The sequence below is a fragment of the Aptenodytes forsteri genome, unplaced genomic scaffold (genome assembly GCF_000699145.1).
Source record: "Aptenodytes forsteri isolate BGI_AS27 unplaced genomic scaffold, ASM69914v1 Scaffold679, whole genome shotgun sequence".
Classification (NCBI taxonomy): Eukaryota; Metazoa; Chordata; class Aves; order Sphenisciformes; family Spheniscidae; genus Aptenodytes; species Aptenodytes forsteri.
In genome coordinates this window covers 1,749,344-1,772,429 of record NW_008795924.1, presented here as the reverse complement: position 1 = coordinate 1,772,429, position 23,086 = coordinate 1,749,344, and the positions used below count along the sequence as shown (strand labels likewise).

The 23,086-nt window shown below is 38.8% G+C and overlaps 1 protein-coding gene across 2 annotated transcripts; it reads right to left on the bottom strand.

The window, feature by feature from the left end:
* Positions 1 to 2,364: 2,364 nt before the first annotated feature.
* Positions 2,365 to 18,023, bottom strand: TRA2B (transformer 2 beta homolog (Drosophila)). Of its 2 annotated transcripts, XM_009284974.2 has the most exons (9): positions 16,958 to 18,021; positions 16,563 to 16,696; positions 12,340 to 12,502; positions 11,288 to 11,476; positions 9,748 to 9,863; positions 8,499 to 8,582; positions 4,660 to 4,722; positions 3,611 to 3,684; positions 2,365 to 2,760 (listed from the first exon to the last, which is right to left on the bottom strand). In XM_009284974.2, exons 3-9 carry the CDS (start codon positions 12,370 to 12,372, stop codon positions 2,750 to 2,752), a joined length of 570 nt encoding a protein of 189 aa, XP_009283249.1. In that variant the 5' UTR covers positions 12,373 to 12,502; positions 16,563 to 16,696; positions 16,958 to 18,021; the 3' UTR covers positions 2,365 to 2,749. The 2 variants fall into 2 exon arrangements, with proteins under 2 accessions (XP_009283249.1, XP_009283250.1); XM_009284975.2 differs by lacking the exon at positions 2,365 to 2,760 and having other exon boundaries at positions 3,603 to 3,684; positions 16,958 to 18,023.
* Positions 18,024 to 23,086: the final 5,063 nt, after the last annotated feature.

The window sequence follows — 23,086 nt, the reverse complement described above, 5'->3', positions numbered from 1 at the left end:
ACTGCTGAAATCCTGTTGTCTAGTCTTACATCCAGACAGTAAAAACTGATACAGATTTATAAAAAATACCAGGTATTGCAAAAAATCTAAGACAGCTGGTGCACTGCTGTTAGCTGCCATCCTCTCCAGGCAGCTGCCACAAGTAAGGCTTATTTCTTCAGTCTCTTGCTTCATGCGATTGCACAGAATTTGCCAAACTGCTTCCCAGAGCAAAAGGGGAAAGCATTTTCTTCCCTACATCAGTCCAGAATGCAATTTTTTGAGTCCAGGAATGAGTATACCACCCATTCTACACAAAAAATAGTCTCACTGTAAACCAGTGTGAAAAGCTCAATCCATCTCCTCCAACACAAGGTTAAAAAATAATTAGATCATTAGATTTACTACACAGGATAACAGAAGGCTTTGGGGAGACCTTATTGCAGCCTATCAGTACTTAAAGGGGGCTTATAAAAAAGATGGCGGCAAACTCTTTAGCAGGGCCTGTTGCGACAGGTCAAGGGGGAATGGCTTTAAACTAAAGGGGGGTAGATTTAGACTAGATATAAGGAAGACATTTTTTACGCTGAGGGTGGTGAAACACTGGCACAGGTTGCCCAGAGAGGTGCTGGATGCCCCATCCCTAGAAACATTCAAGGTCAGGTTGGACGGGGCTCTGAGCAACCTGATCTAGTTGAAGATGTCCCTGCCCACGGCAGGGGGGTTGGACTAGATGACCTTCAGAGGTCCTTTCCAACCCAAACTATTCTATGACATACAATGTAGCGTTTGCCCAAGATCTTTTAAATGCAATAGATAATAGCTAAAAACTGAGTGATTCAGTGCCGATTCTAAAAACGAAAAATGGACTTTAGAAGCACTTAAATGAAGAACCTTAAGTGCATTTATCCTTCATGGGACAGCAAATGACTGGCTGTTCCCAAAAGAAATGAGATGTAGTGAGAGTCTGCAAGCACTTGCCCTGGGATTATCTGGTTTTTTGTTGGGCTAACAGGACCATTAAGAATAGCTTCCACTGCATAAAAATTTGGGGGTAAAACAGGCTTACCACTTAAATCCCAACCTGTGATGGCTTTGGCGGCACTTCTCTTTACAGCCGAGTGCCATACAGCCATGTTTTAAATTCTCTAACGAAAGGAAGGCTGCAGAGGCAGGCTCCTGATCATTCATCCTCCAGTGCAAGCCCTTGGAAGTCACTGTATGAAAACCTCCAGCTCAGTAGTACTTAACAGAACCAAACCAGGGTTAAGTGCAAGATGGTGCTCAGAAAGAAATCAACATTATGTTACTATATAAACCCACAGGTTCCTCAACCTGTGAGACACTGTGTGCCATCCTGGTCCTTCCTTTCACCCCCCCCCTCTGAAAGAACAGATCAAGTTATTGAAAGCTTCCATACAAAGATCTGACTAGATCTGAAAACCACATTAAGACGAGAGACAACAGAGGCCACTGATGAGAAATGGCACAGAAATGCATGGAGAGCAGGTAGCTGTCCCATTCCCGTACAGGAACAGGGGAAAATCATAAAATAAAGGTCAAGAGGCTGCAGGTCCACAGGGTCCTGTAACCACTCTTAGTCCATGAAAAAAAAAGTGTGGAAATTGCTATGCAGGAAAAAAAAGTAGAGGAATTTGTGTTCAAAAGCAGAGAGAACAGTGGCAGATGTAGCCTAGCATCTCACTGCTCTTGCACTGTTTTCTAGTCCTCTGTGCTTGGTCACCATTGGAGCTATGATACAAGGCTGAGGGAAGTTCTAGTCTGACAAAAGTTCTTTCAAGTCTTGCACAGAATTTTCCTGTAAGTGTATGAAGTTCATGAATCCGAGTAGGCAAAATGGTACTATAGCGGTAGGAAAGCATCATTTGAGAGTTATATGGCATAAGCAGATGAAGATGTACTCTTTAAAAGAAGGACAATCATCAGTGAAGAAGCAAGAAAAATCAAAGTAGTCTAAAGGTTATTTCATTGCCTTCTCTAAGCATATGGTGATCTACTTCCACTGAAGCCCTCTCCTTATTTAAAGCTTTACATGTTGCAGGTGATAATCTGCTAACAGCTCACCCACCTCAAAGCTCAACAGCATTACCAAGAGTTTACGACAAGTCTTGCTCCATGCGTACAGTGCTGCCAAGTGATGTTTCTTGCTCCTGCTGCTGTACAATTTGCACCCGGACTTCTCTACGCACTGGGTTTACATACCTGAAGGTATTACATTTAGAGAACAACTACCCAGCAACACAAAATGAGGGTGAATTTTACTTCTGGGCTTTAAACATGATGCCAGAATACACAGTACAAGTGTTGTAGTCTCTTTTCAACCCATAACTTACACTTGGGAAAAGTAAGTAGGAAAAGAAAAAACAAACTTCTTTTTATTTTATTTGTCACTTTTTGAAAGCATTTTACACAGGTTTTGATCTTCAGAATACCTTGGAATCAGTAGAAAAAACTGAACAGTTTGTCTTTACAATAGAAACCTTTCGGAAGTCAAAATTGAGACTAAAAAAATACATGCAAAACATACTCCTTTCAAAACACAACTTGAAACAAAGCACCAAACTACACAAATATGCAGAATGAAACAGCATTTAACATCACGGAAGTAGTCTTCATAAAAGGTGTAAAAGTCACCTATTCACTAGGCACTGTTCACTTGTTTAAACAGAAGAGACAATAAAAATATTGTCCACAAACTTGCAATTTCAACTCAAACGCTGTAGCTAGAAATTCCTCTACATGTCACGCTTTAATAGCGACCTGAAAGAAAAAAAACAAAATACATACGCTATTAGACTCCCAAGGATTGACAGATTTTTAAGATTTCTTTCTAAATTCACTGCCACGCCTCAAATCTGCATCGAATTCGAGCCTTATGATTTGTCTATGACAAAGTCCAGCAGTCAGTACCGTTCTGCCAGTAAGTTCCTTTGTGCAGAAAACCCCCAATTCCCGTCATATGCCCAGGGCTGATGTTTCAGCGCACAATGAGAATTCACATTGCAACTGTTCCCTGGTATCAGTAAGAGGAGTTACACTTGTTTTCATTTGGACACAAAGGGTAAACATGAGAACACAACCTATTCATTCACTCTGTATCCATTACAAAGGGAGTATGCTAGGAATGCTATTGTGTTTTATTAAATTTCTGCCATCAAAATGCAGCTTTATCTTCCATGCAAATAAGCAATCCAGAAAAAAAGCACTATTCTGGACCTCAGATGAAGTTAACCTCCTCTTTAACAAGTTATGTTGGGAAATTTAGTTTCAGTGTTAGAATATGCGAGGCTTGGGAATTCGGCCTTGCTGTCCTAGAGGTAACCAAACTGTCAGCATACTACAAACTCCTGTTTTAACAGAGTTTCGGAGAAAGAAATGGTACCTCAGACTCTTTAAACAAGTGGTATTGCCTAGTTTATTTTTTTGCAAACTAAATATTTGCACTGTCCTCAAGGTTGCCAGTTGCTCAATGAAACATTAAAGGGAACTGTCGTTCAAAAAAAATAACCACGCTGAAGTTGAATAGTCTTTATGGACGCAAAACCTCAAAAGAAGAAGTTCAGGCAAAGTGGAAATTTGTTTTTGATATGCAAGCTCCAAGACTACTTACGAGGTGAATAGGATCGAGATCTGGATCGAGATCTGTAGCCCCCTCGGCTGTAATATGGGGATGGTGACCTCCTCCTGTGAAAGAGGGCAACAGAAACAATCCCTTTGTTAAAGCCTGGGGCAAGTGAGTGGCAGCAGCTTGATATGGATACCTCTAACCCAATCCTAGTATCAAAGAGTGTACTTGGGAAAGCTAATAAGCACATAAAGAGCTGATCAACATTTCTACTGGGTAACAAAGCAAAGATGTGAGTTTTCTTAGTATTCTTTTTATTACCGGGTCAGAGTAATACTACTTTGGGCTAATAAAAGTATAAGCTCTCTTGCATTCACAATTTGACTACGTGCGATCTTAGTGTTTCAAGCCAAGAACGTCCCAAACAAGCTGTGTAAGCCAAATCACACCTTAACTTTTAATCTACATTATTTGTTTCGAGATGAAGAGTTGATTTGAGTAGCAGTCACTGCTACAACCAACCCCACCCCCAAATCCCTCCAATCCAGGCATTCCAAAGTTTTGCGTTTCCTTGCCTAGTTCCACTAATCTCCTAATGAAAAAAAAAAATCCCCAAACATTCAGGACATTAACTTCTTGGCATAAATCACAAGTTTTTCCTGCGCAAAGCTGCACTAACCCATCCCTATACCAACCTCACCCCTTTACATAGTAATGAGGGAACCTTTGAAATGAATTGCACTGCTCACTGAAGAGCTACAGGTACTCAGCATCCACCCAGTTTCTGTTAATGTGTTTAAAGACATCCTAGACTTGATTCATAGAACACTAAAAGAATACCATAAGAATATTTCCACTGTTGACCAGACACTGAAAGCTTTCCCAGCATACCTGTAAAACTGATCCCTGTCTTGAACAGCTCTCCATCCTCCTCCTCCTCCACCGCCACCTCCTCTGAATACAAAAGACTCAGCATCCACCCAGTTTCTGTTAATGTGTTTAAAGACATCCTAGACTTGATTCATAGAACACTAAAAGAATACCATAAGAATATTTCCACTGTTGACCAGACACTGAAAGCTTTCCCAGCATACCTGTAAAACTGATCCCTGTCTTGAACAGCTCTCCATCCTCCTCCTCCTCCACCGCCACCTCCTCTGTGAATACAAAAGCAGAACGACTTTTGAAAATTTTAAAAATAAACAAGAAGTTCATTGTACAAGCAAAAAGCATCATCAAGCATAAGAAAATGATGTGAAGACAAGAAAACATTGGTTCCTACACTGGATAATGCTAAATTACTTCACTACATTCACTTTTATGGATTCCTGGAATGAGTTGGCTAAACTTGGTGTCAAGGAACAGTTAAAGAGGACTCATGTTCCAGCTGACCAATATTGTATTTTACGATGTCATACTCTCCAACGAGCAGCAATGTAAGATCAGTACATAGCCTTCACTTCTAAGACCAATTATATTCTCAGACGCTTACCCACTCGAGGCAAGCCATTTTATTTATTTTTTTAAAGTAGCAAGATCAATTCACTGTCCTGAAGAAAAAGTTGATTCCAAGATGGAGGCAGCAAAAAAACCCACACCCTTACATTTTAACACTTCACAATCATGTTTAAACAAGGGCATTTAAGAACTGTGGTATAACTTCTCCTTATATAGAAGCTGCCTAAAACTGGAACAATGCATTATAGTATTTAACGATATTAAGTGGTTGGGCTGGTACCTCCACAGATTTAGATACAGCAAAGCATTACCAGGAGGAGACTAAATCAAGTATGGAACAGTCACTGCCACAGATGTCTCACAGCAGCTCAGAAAGGCTGTAAATCATGTGAAGGACAAAGAACCCCCAAAACACGACACCACACTTTCAATCAGCAGGTCTCCTTTTTTAATTTTTTTTTAACAACATCTCCATTTGGTAGCTAGCCAGTGTACAAGTTGGTTTCTGTTTGTTTTTTAAGGTTATTGTTCAGTTTACAGATACTTTTCCCAACAAGATTAAGCATCCCACAGCAATGAAGAGAAATTTAAGTTTTAACATGACAATTCTCATCTGAAATTGTATTTCCCTTAAGGCTTCACTGCACAGAGGGCAAGGAAGGGAAAAATTCGAAGTAATTGTTACCAATTGATTTTCTAGGGTGGAGTACTATTATGCAGTGCTCTACTGCATCTGTAACAATTCTAACTTTACTTTCCTAAAGGAAACACTCATGACATACACAACGCTATTCTCTCTCCCTCAAACGACCAATAGCTGGAGAACAAGAAAGCCGGGATCAAACCCGGGCAGACCATGGTATTTTTAAAGCAGCCACACACAAACCATTTGTGGCTTACTTTCACCCTTTCAATATCTGCTATGAAGGTTCTGCAGCTTTAAAACATTGGGGTGTGGTTTTTTGTTGGCTTGGTGTTTTTTTTTTTTAAAAGGTAGGAAATGGAAATCACCCTTGCTGGAATTGTCAATATTCTGAGTATTTCCACCCCAAAGCCCTAGTTCAAAACAGACACAGGATGGGAGAGCATGTAGGAGGGTCAGAACATCAGCCAGCACAGGACTGCCTCAAAAAGCTGGACTGAAGCATGGCCATGAATTCTGGTATGCTACACTCAAACTAGTACACTATGTAGTCCATCTTCTCACATCACTTCTCACTAGTCTGCTCTTCCTCATCTAATGCATGTACTCTTCTTTATGTTCAGTCACTATCACAGTCTGCAACTATTCTCACTAGCATGCCCCAGAACTAACGTAATTACAACTTCTGATAACATTTTACAAACATCTGAGCCACTGTTCACTATCAGGAATGAAAGAGGTAACACTTAAGCACTAAAAATTTAGGGTCATGCCATAATCTAAACAAGGAATAAATTACATTTCAAGAACACACAAGCAACAGATTTTAAGGACAACCAGTACACCCTGATTGACCATTTATGAAAGAATAAGGAAACTTGTACTATGAAGTAGTGCAAGAAGAAAGACCAATGGTGTAAAGCTCTTACCAAATACTGCATAGCCCCATATCTTTTGCTGGTCCTTAGGTGCCTTTGCCATTTTGATAGGTTTACATCAGAACCCCATACAAAAAAAAAACCAACGGAAAGTGGGAGAAGCAAGCTAGAAGCACCTCTTAACAGCCTGCTTAGCAGGCTATGTTGCAAGTCTTTTCTGTTCCCCAACACTTTGGCAAGCTGCTTCAGTTAATTTACCCACTAGATTTCAGTTAATTACTTTTAGTACATTAAGTGAGATGAGGATATGTTAACTATCCCAAGCAAGTTTTTGTACCTTGTGCTCTGAAACAAACTGGAAGTTTGGTCAAATAGCCATCTACCACAAATGAAAGCCTACATACAAGTGCTGGCAAAGTGAAACCCAACACATCTTGGTTCTTGTATGCCCAGTATCAAGTTCAGATTTTAACTGCTACAGTTCTCCAAAATGTTCAAACCACTGATGTTTTAAGAAAATGGATTGTTAGAGGCAAAGTACCACCCTAACGACTGCTTCCCAGAAACGCAAGCAGAACACTTGTCTCGTGTTCACTGTGATGATGTAGAGCACCTTGACCCCCTCCCTGTCCACAGCAGCATTTAAGCACTGTAGAAGCAAGGCACCTGATTTAAGTGACAACAGCAAGGCAGGGAGGGGAGAAACAGATTGGAAACAATGCCAACAGCCCGAGAGGAGAAAAACTGGCTGAAAGTAGTAGGAGTGGAAGGAGGAGATAGCTGCCCTCAGTCACTGACAATGACCATACAGCTATCAATAAAAGTACTAAGATGGTATTTTCTTCTACACCTAGAAAGCAACAGAGGAGTACACTGAAAGCTAAGATCACAAAATTTATTACTTCTTTTGTCTTTGAGCTATAATGCGATAATGTGATTTGAATTCATGTATTTCAATGACTACATGGTTGCCATCAGGGAACAATCATAAATCCACCCATTGCTGATGCATTTAAGCTTTGCAAACCACTTAGGAAGTACTACTACAGAATTCTGCAACTACACGAATGATTGGTAATTGCAGACAGAAAAAAAAGAACTCTTATCTTTGCGTCCAACTTAATAGTGTCCCAGAAATTGTGGAGGATTTCAAAGGGGACAAGTCTTGTTGGCAGTCTTAATGGAAAACACAGAAGACAAACTTGCTCTATCACCAAAATCAATTACATACCAACCATGTTTTCAACAGATTTTCTACCAGCTTTACTAGCCCTCTGACAATGTATATTACCACTTGAATATTCACCTCTTTCAGCTAACTACTATGCTGCCAAACACCGAAGTTTAGACTGAAAACAGACAGAAATAGGAGGTGTGAGTCCTTCAAGTAAAACACACACATCTAACCCAATGGAGTATGTTGAAATAGCTTTTTAATGCAAATGTCCAATACAGAACAGGTAATGTTCAAATCCCCGATTCCTTACTTTTGGCAACATTTGAGGTGCCATAATTATTAGTAGGGGATACTGGTGACTGCAGAAACTTCCCACTTTTTGTCTACCACGTTACACTAAAAATGTAACTTGGCACTATAGTATCAACTCAAATGTTAGATCTGCACCTGCATGCCCACCATTTCAATGCTAACAGATGAACAAAAGTGTCTTTTAAAATCAGAGTACAGAGAACATACTTTGTCTTTCAAAACTTAATGCAGATTTAAAAAACGTTATGGACTAACTCATGCCACAGGTTAAACATCACAAAGTATTTCTCGATCTGACCAATCTGATTTGTGGTAAAGATTTCATAGTAAGATTCCAGAATGACAGCAAGTGCAAAAATATTTTGGCATACATATGTAGGATGAACTGCTTAACTTATATAGGTAGAAAAGTAGATGAGAAAGCACAGTTTAAAAAGCAGTCGAATATTACAAACATTGCCTCACCTGTATGATCTGCTGTAATAGTCACGATCATCATACCCTCTATCATACCCTCTGTCATAGTAATCTCGTCGTCGTGAGCTGCCACTACAAGTAGTGAAAGAGAATTACATTTAATAAAATATAAAACATTGTTTGCAGTGCTTTTCAGTAGGCATACAGTCAGTCAAGTATACACCATTTTAACTGGGTTATACTATTACCTTGCATCCTCACAGTTGAAATGATTGTGAGCACTCCTACTTTCCCATCAGTGCAGATGGGAACAGAACTACTTAAATAATTGCTTTTTAAAATGCTTGAACTTTAAGACAGCTACTTTCCTCCTTGGTCTGAAATCTCTTAACCTTTTGATATCACAGGCACATGAGAAATTCCATTCTGTGACAACTCTTCATTCACTTTTAACTCTCAGAAAGCTCCTTTTGGAAAAACTTTCCCATTAAAAAAATAACCTGCAGTCTCAACGCAACATCAACTACATAACCACCAGCACCATAAACTGAAAGTCTTGGGAAAACAACTGGGAAATGACTTGGGAAAACAATTTACATTCTTGGCAAGTCAAAAGCATACTCTGTGGATAGGGCAAACTGCACCACACAGCTGCTCAACTAGTATTTGTTAATTCACTCTTGAAAACTTGAGCTTGCAAAAGACATTAATATTTGAAGGTACATAGGACAACTTAAAATAATTTAGAAATTGTCAAAAAATCTTACTGTAGACTTATTTAAATGTTTAGATAGCTCATGTCTGGGCTGTGTAACTAAGGAACACAGGTTTCTGCTCACTGTAATCCAGGCTGACCCTAGATCAGTCACTGACAAGTGCTATATAAATTAACCCCTCCTATCTAAAAAGCTGCAAAGCTATGCATTACTACTGATGGCTGTCCACATGTAGTCTTTTTTTTTTAATTCTGAAGAGCCTCCTTTATCAGTTGAGTTTTTCAGTTTTCACCACATCAGCGTTAGCACAGGTCTTAAGGAGACTTTTTTTAAAAAACGTAATTAGGCATCAACAGTGATTTTTGTATTTTAGTTTCTAGTACTGAAACATCCACATACTGTACAGCACACAAGTCAGAAGCAAGGGAACAGCTTTCAGAACAGTGCATTAATGCAAAAGCCTGATAAACTAGGAAAAACACACAGAATCAGGTCTCTCAGAGAGGATACAGAAAACAAAACACAAGACAATTAATCCTGTCCCACACTGGTTTAGAAAAAAACCCACACAGGTAACTTACTAAGTGGGTCTTCCCATATAGATTCCAGGGGTAGGTGTGTGAGGTCTTTTTGTTATGGAGAAGTCTACCCGGATCCTTCTTCCATCCAGCTCCATTCCATTGGCACGTTCCTTTGCCTGAGCAGGGTGATAAAATAAAATTAGCTGTAAGTATGAACTTTATTACCAACACAAGTTTCTAACCACTGCTTCAAGTATTAAGAGAAGTCCTAAAATGGCTGTTAGGATGCACACCCAAGTTTCACTTATGCCTTATACATAACACCAAACCTAAACTCTAAGACATTCTAGGCCAGTTGGATATAAGCTTCAGTAACCACTTAAAATGTGACTTATATTGCATAAAAAGCCTAAAAGGAACATAATTTAACAATTATTTCAGTACCTGTTTCTAACATGATTAAGACGAACCTTTGAACATGCTTATGTAGGGGGATGTAACTACTCCAACACACATGAAGCAAAGCATTTAACAATGCTCTTCTGTTAACTTTTAAGGTTTTTTTCCTCCAATACATCCTCAAAACCTACCATTATCTTGAATACAGTAATATCTGAGTCCTAAGTAAATCTGAATGAAAAAAACCAAAACCCTTGGTTTTTTTCTGCCAAGTAGCAGGACTTACATCCAAAGCTCCAACCTAACATGGAAGTCTTTATGCCAAATTTGGAAAAGAAGACACTAGAGACTAAGTAGTGTAATTTATGCAGAATATAAGCCTAATTACAGTCCATAAGCATACTGCTCTCCAAGGACTGGCCTGAGCGTGGAATTCTATACCTGGCGAGTATAGAATTCCCTGTTAATTCTGTAGCACTTGCAAGCACAAATCCTATAATATATTATATGGTATTGACAATGCTTCAATTTACTGAATCCCTTAGGGTTTCCCGTGGACATCTGCAGGGATCAGGAAGCCACTGTACATTTGCCCAGCCTTTTATTTTCAGAAAAGATTCCCCTCCCCGCTCCCCCCTTTCAGACCGAAGCACTAGATGTCAGCAGAATGCATGTTAGCACTCCTACAGAGAACTCTGAAATGGCCGTCTGGTCCACTCTGAACATGCCTGTTATTAAATATAAGATCACATGTGGAGTTAGGAAGGAACTCTCATCTCATAATTAAAACAGAGCGCCTGTGTTTCTATTTTCTTTTCTTGTTGGCATAGTTTGCACTATGGCTAGCCCAAAGTTTGCTTTTGTGAATTACACAACAGCTCACCCTGCACAGGGACCAGTATTCATGCCTCTCCACTCTCTCCTCTGGTACACAGTAGACACCTTTAGAGCTAAGACTCTGACATTTATTATGAGGTGCCAAGTATTTTTTAGCCCCTGAGAAGGCAGGGAAGAGAAGATACTGTGGACAAGCTTGCATTATGATTATTTCATACAGACAAAAGGAATTAACGTTAAAGGCTCCTATACCATTTTAAAGGTCAAACAGCGAGTTTCCCCGGGGCTATATCCTGTTACAGAGTATACATCCCAGCAACTGAGAACACAGCAAACATGCCATACATTCTGTACCCCAACCTACTTCCTTAGCATCCTCAACATTTTCGAAGTACACAAATGCAAATCCTCTTGAACGCCGAGACTGCTGATCATACACAATGGAAACATCAGCAATTGGACCATACTTGGAGAAAACTTCTCTCAGATCTCTTTCTGTGGTGTACAGACTCAATCCAAACACACCAAGACAACAATTTGGGTCAGGATTTGCCTAAAGGAAGGGATAGGTAGATAGGTGTTAGAATAAAATTGCTTGTATTTGCAGTACAAGGTATTTCACTAGTTGAGTGTCAGAGCTTCAAGCCAAAGCAAAAACAAAAAAGAGACACTGCTGAGATTCAGGTTGGGTTAACTTGCTAATAGACACTATTACAATCAAACCTACAGATACAGAAGCCTCCTTTCACAAAAATACTTTGCATTCCTCGGGATACTGTACAAACTACACTTACAGCACATAATAGGTACTGTATTTAAAAAGTTTTCCCTCCAAAGGCTAGCTGTTGAATGTGGAGAGATATATACACACACACACAGAGGCCTGGATCACATCTTCATTTGTGTCAGTTATCGCTTTCCCCCCCTACTTTAGCACAAACCACACCATGCTCAGCCACCTGAGCCTGTAAAGCAGCTAAAAGCAAGCTGGTTTGCCTGCTCGTTTAATAAAGACACCATCAAAACAGCTTTTAATGAAATGTTTTAGTTTTCCAGGCTTTCAATCAAGAAAAGCACAAATGTTTCTCCCTCCTAATTCTACCCCCATCCTTCACAGCATACATTCGCTCATTTATTACAGCAGGTATAGTGACAACAATCTGCACTGGTAGCACTTCTAAAGGCATTTGTTAAACAGACAAACAAACAAGACCCCCCCACCCCACATTCCTAAGCAAACTTATGGAGATCCATGGCTTATCAAAAGCCAAATGACAATTAACCTCAACAATATCTTTTAAATAGACCTGAGCAGGAAGCAGAATGTTTTTCTGGAAAATCCCAATTAATTAATTGAGTGATTTCAGGATGTATTCGGGACTAAGTATGAGTCATCTACTTTTATAACAGACATACCCTGTTTCCAATATGACGTCTGCGAGTAGACATGGGTGAATGGCTGTGACTGTGTCGTCGCCGATAATCCCGACTGTAAGACCTACTTCTGGATCTCCTATGAGAGCGGGAACGAGAGCGTGATCTTGTGTAGTGTCTACGGGAACTCCTCCTTGATCTAGATCTGAGGAAAAAAAAACCAAAAAGGTACAGTGTTGGCTTTGTTTGATTTTTTTAACCCTTCAAAAATACGTCAGATATTCACAAACAAAAAGCCCAAATAAGCATTTCCTAAAAACCTGCAGTACCGCATGATTCAGCTATAATCAATTTAGTCACTACTCTCAAGGACTGCGTGCTAAATCTTTACAATTAGATTACTGTAGATGCTCTCAGAACATTTCTACTGCAGAACAGGAACCTCAACTTCCATTTTAGTTAGCTTTTAATTACGCAATAGCTTTTAACTTTCTCTAACAAGGCTATCTGGTTTGACACAGTATATGCTTAGAATATTCTCAGCATTTACAGTAGCGTTGAAGTAAAAATAGCTGGGATGCCTTTCTTTTAAAGACTTAACAGAAAAAGAGAACAGGAAAAAATATGACTTAACATAAAGCATGCATGATTGCAGAGGTGCACACTTCTGCTTATTCTAGCACTCAGAATAGCACTGCTTTCAGTGACACTGAAAAGCAAATACACTTTTTACACAGTGCATAATTACAAGCACAGAAGTCTGGCAAATGCCCCTGAAACAGATCTTAACACAATTGAAGAAATTAAGTTGTACTAAGCTTATTTACCTTCTGGTATTTCAACAGTTATTTAACATTAGCTGTTCATGAATGTTTACATGTTCACACTTCAAGTGTATTTAGGCAATGGTACAACTGCTCACTAATTTCAGCCCAGGCCTCCTCAGAACAGTTCCAGAAATGTTTTCTGACAGCACTATATCTATGGAGATGAGGTTCTGAAACACTCCAATTCCTTCTACTAAACCCTCAGCCCTCCCAACACAATCTTAGTTGAAAAGCTGGGCAGGCACTTAAACTGGAATATTATGCCTCAGCTTGGCCTGCTGATGGCAGTCACTGAATAATCTGCATTCCACACAACTACGAAGAAAATTGCTGCAAGGCTAAGAAGTGCAATAACCAGTTTAATATTCAAAGGCTCTTAGTCATACACTGTTAATCTTCAGACTCTTGTTTGTGTCAAATATCCTTCCTCTAGTTTGTGGAAGCCAAGGTAGCAAGTACTGACCAAGACCATAAGCTACCATCATTGCACAACTGTGTTTCACAGTAACACCACCACACCACTACACTGGCATGAATGAAGCTTTTCACCTGAACCCATTTTTACTCCTGAGCATTTAACAGCTTCTTCCACAGTAGTGTCACCAGACAGCCAAACTGCACGATATACGCTCTGTACATTACAGGCCTCCTTAAAAAAACACCTTCAACCTCATCAGAAGTGAGCCAGCTAAGTTCTGTCTTCCTCAACTTGAAGCATGTATACATGTCCAGGAGAAATTAATTCAGCATGTCCCATTACAACACCTCTAAATATTTTTGGCAACCAAAAGTAAAAAAAAAAAAAAAAGGGAGAGAAAACTTCCCTGAGGCAGGGAAGACAGTAAAGAAAGACAGAAATAATAATAATAAAAGAAGAAGTTTAACACACACATACAGCCACATTCCAACTGCTGACACAGAAAAAAAATTTAAGGCAAACACAGAACTGATGTTCCAGGTGACAGAACGCACCCATTACACTGAACGAGAGCTGGACACTTCTAAACCAGGAAATCCATTATGCAAGAGAACAAGGCTTATTTTAAATAGGCACTGCTTATATTGCTGCCTTACATGTCATACTGCCATTATGCTCCTTTGCTGCAAAGCCACCGCAGCTGAAAATCCTATTCCTTCATTAAGAATTGTTTAGACTTCACAGAGTCAGCCAAAGATAACAAGCTTGCTATGCTGATGATGACAACTTCAGAAAAAGCAGATTTTTAAATCAAGTACATCCACACCTCAACTGATAAATACGCCAGGACACAGATTTGTTCCCAAATCAAAGTTTAATTTATAAAGCTGGTAACTCAAAAATACATTTGCAACAGAAACTACTAAGAAATAGGAAAGTTCTCACAAGGTTATTTCTCTGCTGAGAGCCAGAGTTAGATGACTGGCTCATGATCACATCCAACCATGTGACGGCACTGAAAGAGATATATGTATGTTGTTTCTAAATATGTGCCTTGACACAATTCTGCCCAAATCTGCTAATGATCACACTCTCACCCTGCAATATACTTCCAGTATTTCCAGCCATACGTGTTTTCAAGACAGCTGTTAAATGCTCAGGAAGCTGTGGTAGTCATAAGCTTCTACTTTTGTTCATTAAAAAGTAGAAAGTCAGTTGCCAGCATATTCTTTAAAGAGTAAATGATTTGCCAGGTTTCTCGTAAATTCTAGATCTTGTATTTGCTTCTTCCAGCATTTTATACTATTTATGATTGCATTCTTACACAGTGTTATGGTTATTCTGCAAGTGAGAAACACGGTGCTTTAAAGCATATGGAATCCCTAGGGGTTATGGATTAAGGTGCTGAAAGACATGCTGGGCTGGGCCCTGACTTGCTTGTTATTTTAAAATTAAAAGGTTCCCCAAGGGTGGTGCACAGTCTCCATCCTCTGAGGTTTTCAAAACCCAACTGGATAAAGCCCTGAGAACATGGTCTAAGCCCAGAGCTGACTGCCTTGAGCAGGGTTTTGGACTGGACCTTTCCTGAGCTGTCCTGTGAATCTCTCACTACTAGCAATTCCAGAGGTCACCCCAATTTCATACCCCATAAAGCAGTATTACTCTACCAAGTCCTTTTTCATTTATTTTGACATCTTCGTTCTTGCACTACAGGGATTGCCAAGTGCATGATTTGACACTTGTGACTGTGCCTGAAGTACACAGAAAAAAACAAGCCCATTCCTCTGCCATCAAAATTTCCCAAGTATTTCCCTTCTCACAAAAGCCTTTCAAACTGATCACTTTGATCTTGCAAGGATACCTAAACACAATATTTGATAGTGTTTTCCTTCATGGGTGACTGCTAATAAGCACAATGTCTTCCAGAGTTGTCATCCTTCCTCCAGCCTGACCCCAGGCTTTGACAAGCCTAATTCATTGCTCATACACATAAAAAGTATATTGTGAACAGCTCAACTGGAAACCCCACTGCTGAAACCCACGTTTTTTAACCTGAACACTTACAAATGAGTAAAGGAACTATCAACACATTCGTTTCTGTAGTCAGCACTCAATTATCTAGACTCTTAAGAAAATAACGTCATTCACCCGTTTACAGGTTTTGTTGCCTCTCCATTCTTTATTATGTACCTCTTACATGACACACCTGGTAAAGCCAATGTAAACTGGCTAGCAGTGACATTTATAGTCTTATTTTTAGACTGTCAGCATATTTTATGTCTCAGTTATGTCTGTTAACAGTTTCAAGAGGAATTCTGTCATTGCACACAGCTTGTTTAGCACATGAGTATAAGGATAGGTAATACAGCGCAAAAGGCATTTTCATAGTGTACATTTGCATTGCCACGTAACAAATACAATAAGCAAGCTACTTTCTCCACAATTTTTTTTTGAGAGCTTGGAAAGCCATCTAATCTTTAAAGCTTTCCAGTCTGCTAATTTTCAAGCTAAATTAATATACATTTAAAAGGTCAGACAGACGTCTGTTGAAATTCACATTTATCTCTATTGCTTCTTTTTCATGGAATATACCATTAACTACTCCAGAAACATCATTGCTTCCAATGAGAAAGTGTGATACATTAATGTGACCTAAAATGGAAAATCTGCTGACACATGTATTTCTTTTAATGCACAGAAAAACTAACATCTCAAGTTCCTAATGCTTCTTGCTCAGAAATTAGCCATTATTCTAAGACCTAAAAGGCAGGCCACCTCCAAACTGTATCAGCTGAGATACAAGCCTATGTAGCCGACCACCTCTTAGAAAAAGCTGCAAAAAGATCCTACTTCATAGTTCATCTTTTCAAATCCTGAAGCCACACATGCCCCTTTGTATTCAATGTCCACAGATCACCAGGTATCTCTGGAAACAGAATTGGGCTACATTGGACTTCAGTTCACCTCTGACAATCAACTGACTTGCGAAGAGGAGGAAGAGGTAAAAGAAATAAACTCACCTGGATTCAGACCTGGATCTAGATTTTGACCTGGAACGCCTGGAATCCTCCTTAGATCGAGATCTTGCAGGGGTGTGTCTCCCCGACTTGCCAGACCCATGAGCACTTCCGCTTCTGGAAGCAGAACGGGATTCCTGCACGCAGATATTGAAAGCCTAATTTGTACACAATTTCTCGTTTACCTAAGGTCTGTAAACAAGCTCCAGTGAAATAAATGGTAAAAATTCTTATCTATGTGTCCGGGCAGTTGGCATTAGAACTGCCTAGATTTTTAAGTAGGTTTTTTTTTTCCCTGGTAGACACTTCTTTACCCTGCATATACTTTTGCTATTAAACAGATAATGCATGCATGTTTAGCAAAATATACAGGGACACATAAACAGACTAGTAATTACTTAGCGTAGTGCTTTCAGATTCCAGATTACTTCTTATCTTAACTTCATTTTTATTCCTTTTCTTCATTCTTCCGTTTCAAATTCTGACTTCTTTCATCTTCCCCACTTCACACAAATTGCTCAATATTCTACAAGTGGGACTTCTGGTCTGATAATTAGCATGCATTCACTTTCTTTTTTTTCAAATTTCAGCTTCACTTATTCCTGAGCTTCAAATAATTCTCATTTATAAAACTTGTCAAATGGCGACTTCCGCATTTTCCTTCTTCAACATTAACCTTAATAGAAAAAGAACAGGATGAAGAATATTTAAAAACTCCAGGATAAAATCTAGTGCCAAAACTGAAACTAGAAAAAAAATGTTTTGTGGACTTTTACTATATATGCAGTTCAAGAATTGAATCTACCAAATGCCCTACTATTTTATAAACAGATTCAGTCAATTCAGTTTAACTTGGTACTAAGCAACTGAATTTGCTGTTTATGCCTATATTTAATAGCAAATGCACAGTGAATCAACTGAATATCTACTACTGAATTCTAGCATTAGGAAACTCAGAATACTTTGCACTGTCAGCCACATACTTAGACAAAATCAACAAGAAGTGACTTAAGTAAGGTCCCTACTTCGGCCAGAGATGACTAACTGATGTGCTTTTTGAATGCAGAAAGCACAACATGGTTGGGTCCTTCAGTGACTTACATTTATGTTACTTTTTGGGACATTCTTGCAGTTTAGAAGGCCTAGTTTGAAGGTTTTGAGCACATCCTACTCTGCCTGCACAAGTGTGATTACATATGCAGGCTTCATGCTTCCAAGTAAATCATAATTTTCCACCAACCGAAAATGCAATTCTGTGCAAAACACTCAAATGCTGTTCTGGAATAATACCCCACCTACTCTATTACCTACTTGTAATCTTCTTTGGTAATGACATAACCTAATTAGCATTTTCAACTTTTTTTTTAATCAGTATTATGCTTAACTTCAGTCACATGGTTTACACACTTGGTTTGAACACCCTAGAAGATATTACTTATTTTAAGCTATTAGAGAAAATTTAAAAGTCAGCAGCAGAATTCTATTTTTTCCTAAAAACAAACAATTCTAAATTTTGTGTCAATTCTGATCAAGAATGCTCACTAATGACACCGGAGTACCAGATTTTTCTCAAAAATCACTTGTTTCATCTTTGTAACATCTCTTAAACCTGAGCACTCAACTTAATGGGCATTCTGTACTAAGCATTCAGAAATTCATTTGCTAAACCAAAATTTAATTGTGCTTAAACCACTTCCATACAACTTAAAACAAAGTTTAGCTGTTTACAACTGCCTACCATACAATACTGCAGAGACGGGACACAGCTTGCAGGATAAAGCAGATTTTCAATTAATACGAAGAGCAACAGAAATAAAGCAAAGTTGATCAAGGCCATATTCTTCTCTGGCAAAACGTTTAAGGTGTTCTAAACTATAGCCACCTCATATACTAACCCTGCAAAGGGCAGTGCAAATATTGAGAACTAGTTTAAGTTACAAATAACAAATTTAACCTAAACCTATGACCACCTTCAAAAGAAAACAATCCATGGAGATGAGTTCTGAGTTATTGCATTGATTTAGACATAAGAAGTCTTCAACTCTTTTCAGAAGAGTTAGACAAAGCAAGATTGAAGAAGGGATATACACCAAAACTAAGGCTGTTCATTTGAGGAAAAATACTTCTGTTCACAAAACATAACAGTCTTGACAAATTCAGGCGAGATAGAAGGAGCTGTGTCCAAAAACAGGTGGTCTAATACTGAGAAGGACCCAAGAAATGCACAATGGGAGGGAAGCAACAGGGAGGCTCTTGCCCATAAACATACCCCATACCCTTTTTAGAGCTTTTAGAAGTCAATAAGCTTTGAAGAAATCAGTAGAGAAATAGTATTAGCATAAGCAAATGACTGAAGTCTTCATCTATTTGATACATTTTTTTGGACAATCTTTGCTATATTATGTTAAGATTAATGTGGAAACTGGACGCCTAGGATCTGAGAAGAAACTTAGGAAGAAAAAACCTTAAGACAACTGTGTATCTAAATCAGAAAATTAAACCGCTGGCTTATTTTCATCTAGCTCCTTTGGACTTTACAACATTTTCCAGTTTTTAAAGATCCACATTTTGTTTCCAGATCATCCTTCTTCGAAACTTTTATCTTCAATCTACTGCATTTTACAGGATTATGCCACTTCTTTATTACTTCCAGCCTCAAAGGAATTCATTGCACCTCATCTGCTCCGGATATTACTAAGACTGGTAATAACTCCTAAAATTTCGAAGTTGTTACGCTCCCCACCCCAACCCCCAGGAAACCCTCCCTACCCAAAATTTCAAACACCAGGAGCCTGCAGCACTCCGAACTTAGTTTACACCCCATTATACTGACACTTATTGAGGGTTCACACAAGCCACTCCCACAGCTCACTTAAATTAGAGTTGCTACTATGTGGTTTTGTTGTTATTAATACATATTCTTTTTCTACTTTTTGCTCTTTCGCTTTGTGAATTTTAAGTTTTTTAAAAATGCCAAATTAGGCTCCTGTCATGACATGTGGAAGGAGAGAGAAGAAACAACCTTCTTTAACCTACCTATATTCAAACACTGCTGGTAAGCAGATCAAGACTAGTGTTCACTATTAAATAACCGTTTTTTTCTAACCTTGAATTTGTGAAGTGTAGACTTTAAAAACCACCAGATCCCTTGATCTTTACCAACAGTTCTTCCCCTTCATCAGGCATTACTGGAATTCAGGTGGAAGCCCTGAAGTCCAGGCTTGTGGTTTCCAAATTATTCTTTCCATACTTTAGCATATTAAAAATAATGTGTAATACTGTAGGGATGAAAAGATGCGTTACAGCCACCTACTCTATAAGCAGGGAATGTCACAACGGCAGGATTATTTTGGGGGCAATAGATAGAAAAGGTTTCCATGGACAGAAGCAGCTGTTAAGGTATGTAAGTGAAGACCATGTGTTCTTTGCACTTCTGAGATCCAGTTTTTCCTCACAGGAATGAAAGTTGCAGATTTCAGTTACTTAATAATGTAAGAGACAGTCAAAATTATTCGTTATTTTTAAAATCCAAAATCCCTATAAACATATATTTCCACTTGTTTTCCTAAAGAAAGGTGCAGCCTCACATTACACATTGTCAACCTGCAGTCAGATTTATTCAAGATTTAATTGTGCTAACTTCACATTCCTTCAACCTCTCTACTACTGAATTTAGCAATTGATCAAACAGAAAAATAACAGCTTTTGCCTCTTTTCCCCCTGAAGCACACAATCACCAGATCAGATCACTGCTGGGCGGGGCTGGGAATCCACTCAGAGGGAAAGCAGAACAACCCCTTTCTACAACAGTTTTCCAAACTCCACCAAATAAAAGACAAGAATGTGTTTTGAAAAATCAAGCTAACAGACCACGAGCACAGAAGCCCAGCTTCCTCCCACCACCTCTGCCCCCTCGCACTGACCCTGTGGGCTCATTCAGTGCAGCAAGCTGGCAGGAAACTAATCCATCAGCAAAAAGCAAACGATTTTCTCACAGCTTAGGGTACTGAATCAGCCCACCAAGAAGTCAGATCAAGTGCCAGCTGATGAAGGAGGAACACAGAGAATGACCTATCCTCTTGGTGGCATCAAGCTATCAGATTGTCTCTAACCTTCTCAAACTGCTTCCTTAGACCTTCTTCCACAACTTAGTAATAAAATCAGCATTTTTGAAAATATGTGTTAAGGACTTTGTAAGTAGATTTATAAATTGAGCATTTATACCATTCAAGTTACTCTGATAAAAAAAACCAAAACAAACAAAAAAACTGACTACTGTATTAAACAGTTTCTGATCAGACACATACCAAGTAATCACTATCAGTATTAACTAATTCACAGGATAAGACTCACTATTTTTTCCTTTAACTAGTCTTCTTTCCAACCCTTCCATGCCTGAATCACATGCACTTCAGAAAGCACAATTTCAATGAATGAAACCAAAATAAAAGTGACTTGGAAAAATGTGGCAATTATTACAGCATACTGACAGTATTTGAAATATTGGTAGCATTTAATAATTTATAGTCTCTTCAGTTAAAAAAAGTTTCCAGAGTTTAGTCCCACTACGGAGTATAAGCTGAAAAAGATGATTTGACTGGGGATTTTTTTTTTCCTTCTTCTTTTCTTTTTCAACTGTGACATAAGCCACTTTAAGTTTGTGTTGCTGCTGAAACAGCAAGTCCCATTACTTGCAAAAGCACCTGGTATTTCTTCTTCATCCCCAATACTGACATTAGGACTTGTGACTACACAATCAAGTCAAGCCTGCAAACCAACACAGCTGGAAACAGAATCAGAAAAAAAATTTCAGCTGATTTAATTCCAAGATCTGACTGACTGTACAAACACTCATACAAGGGAGAAAGCAGGAACACATTTTCAGAAGCACAATTCTTGCTGGCAGCGTGGACTTGGAACAGCTTAACAGACAGTTGTAAAGTAACATCCTAGATTATTTATCCAAACACTGTTTCTACTCTGCAGAGACTTTAGCACTTCCGGCTTGAAAAAGCAGAAAGCCATTGACTTGGTAAAATATAAGCCTTAAGTAAGCAAAAAATATCATAAATAACACTGGCAATAGCATTAGAAAGCCACTCCCTGATCTAGTCTGAAACAGCAGGCTTGTAGCTCTATGGTTTTATCTTTTAGTTTTACAAACACGTACATTGCATACAATTTACCTATTTACGATTCACAAAAGTTCAGACATAACTCATTTTAAGCCTTGGTGAAGACTGCCTGCACATGATTTTTTTTTTTAATAAAAGTACAGAAAAGATAAAATAGAAAAGCAGCTGGGACAGCAGTTGCTGTCCTATCATACCCTGCACAATTATGTTTCAAAAAGACTTTGGTATAAAGGTTTTAACATTTCCACTCATTCTGATTGAAAATACAATGCAGGTTACCCTTGCAAACTTTAATAAAGTTAGGCTACCATCTTAAATTGGTTTTCAGTCTGACTTGCAGAATAGCCATTAAATCAACTTTAAAAAAACCTAACACATAGAAATGCACCTTGAGCAAGTCAGAAGTAATACTTCCTCACTAAAAATATACCAATTGTAAGACTGACATAAAGACATCAATGAAAAGATAATACTGAGGGTGGTACGAGTCTATTCTTTAATCCCTATCTCTCAGCATTCATTTCCATCTAGCATTTTTAGCTTCCTGGAAACCAAATTTTTCTAACCTAACCTACCCTGAAGTAGAAACACTCATACTATTAAAGCTTATTGTAGTGAATAAGAAAAGACCATATTCAAAGAAAGATGCTGCAAGACACTGCAATTTTGTGCTCAGAATTATAACATTCTCTTTAATTGTTTTTGCCACCCCCAGTGAAGGTTTAAAATTTAAACTACTTATCACCTCCACAACTCCCTCTGAGGCTGCAGTAAGTTAAAAAAGTTAGACTGATGCTGGGAAAAAACCCAAAACACAGTATTGACCCCTGCGCTGCACTTGCCTGTTGCAGTAAAAATTAAAGACCTCAAAGGAAAACAAGATTGATTCACTAAAGAAAAACCAACTATAGGTAATCTGTATTGCAGATGTACATCACAAATGTGAAGCTTAGCAAGTCATCTACTGCGATATTAGTAGAATTCCAACCAGACAGTAACATCTTCCAGTAACTACGCAGTTTAAGAGAACATCTACTGCAGGTTTCACAAAGCAAGGACACTGCCCTAGCACTGAGCGCGTTCAGTTTGAGGTTTAACCCTTCGACTATTGCAATCACATTTAAATTAAATTAGAGACTAAGCCACCTAGATGCAAGCTGCAACTACATCAAGAAGCAGAGTTAATATTTTACAAACAAGCGCGAGGAGCAGTAAATCAGAGCTCAATTTAGGAACTAATTCACCAAAAGTGAATTGCAATGCAGCTTTGGAGAAAGTATAACGAAGGCTCAGACTATTACCGGCTCAGGATTTTCCTTCCCTATCCAGACGTTACCTAACAGGGCTATGGGATGGAGGACGAGGCTCCACGGCACCAGCCGAGACCGCGGC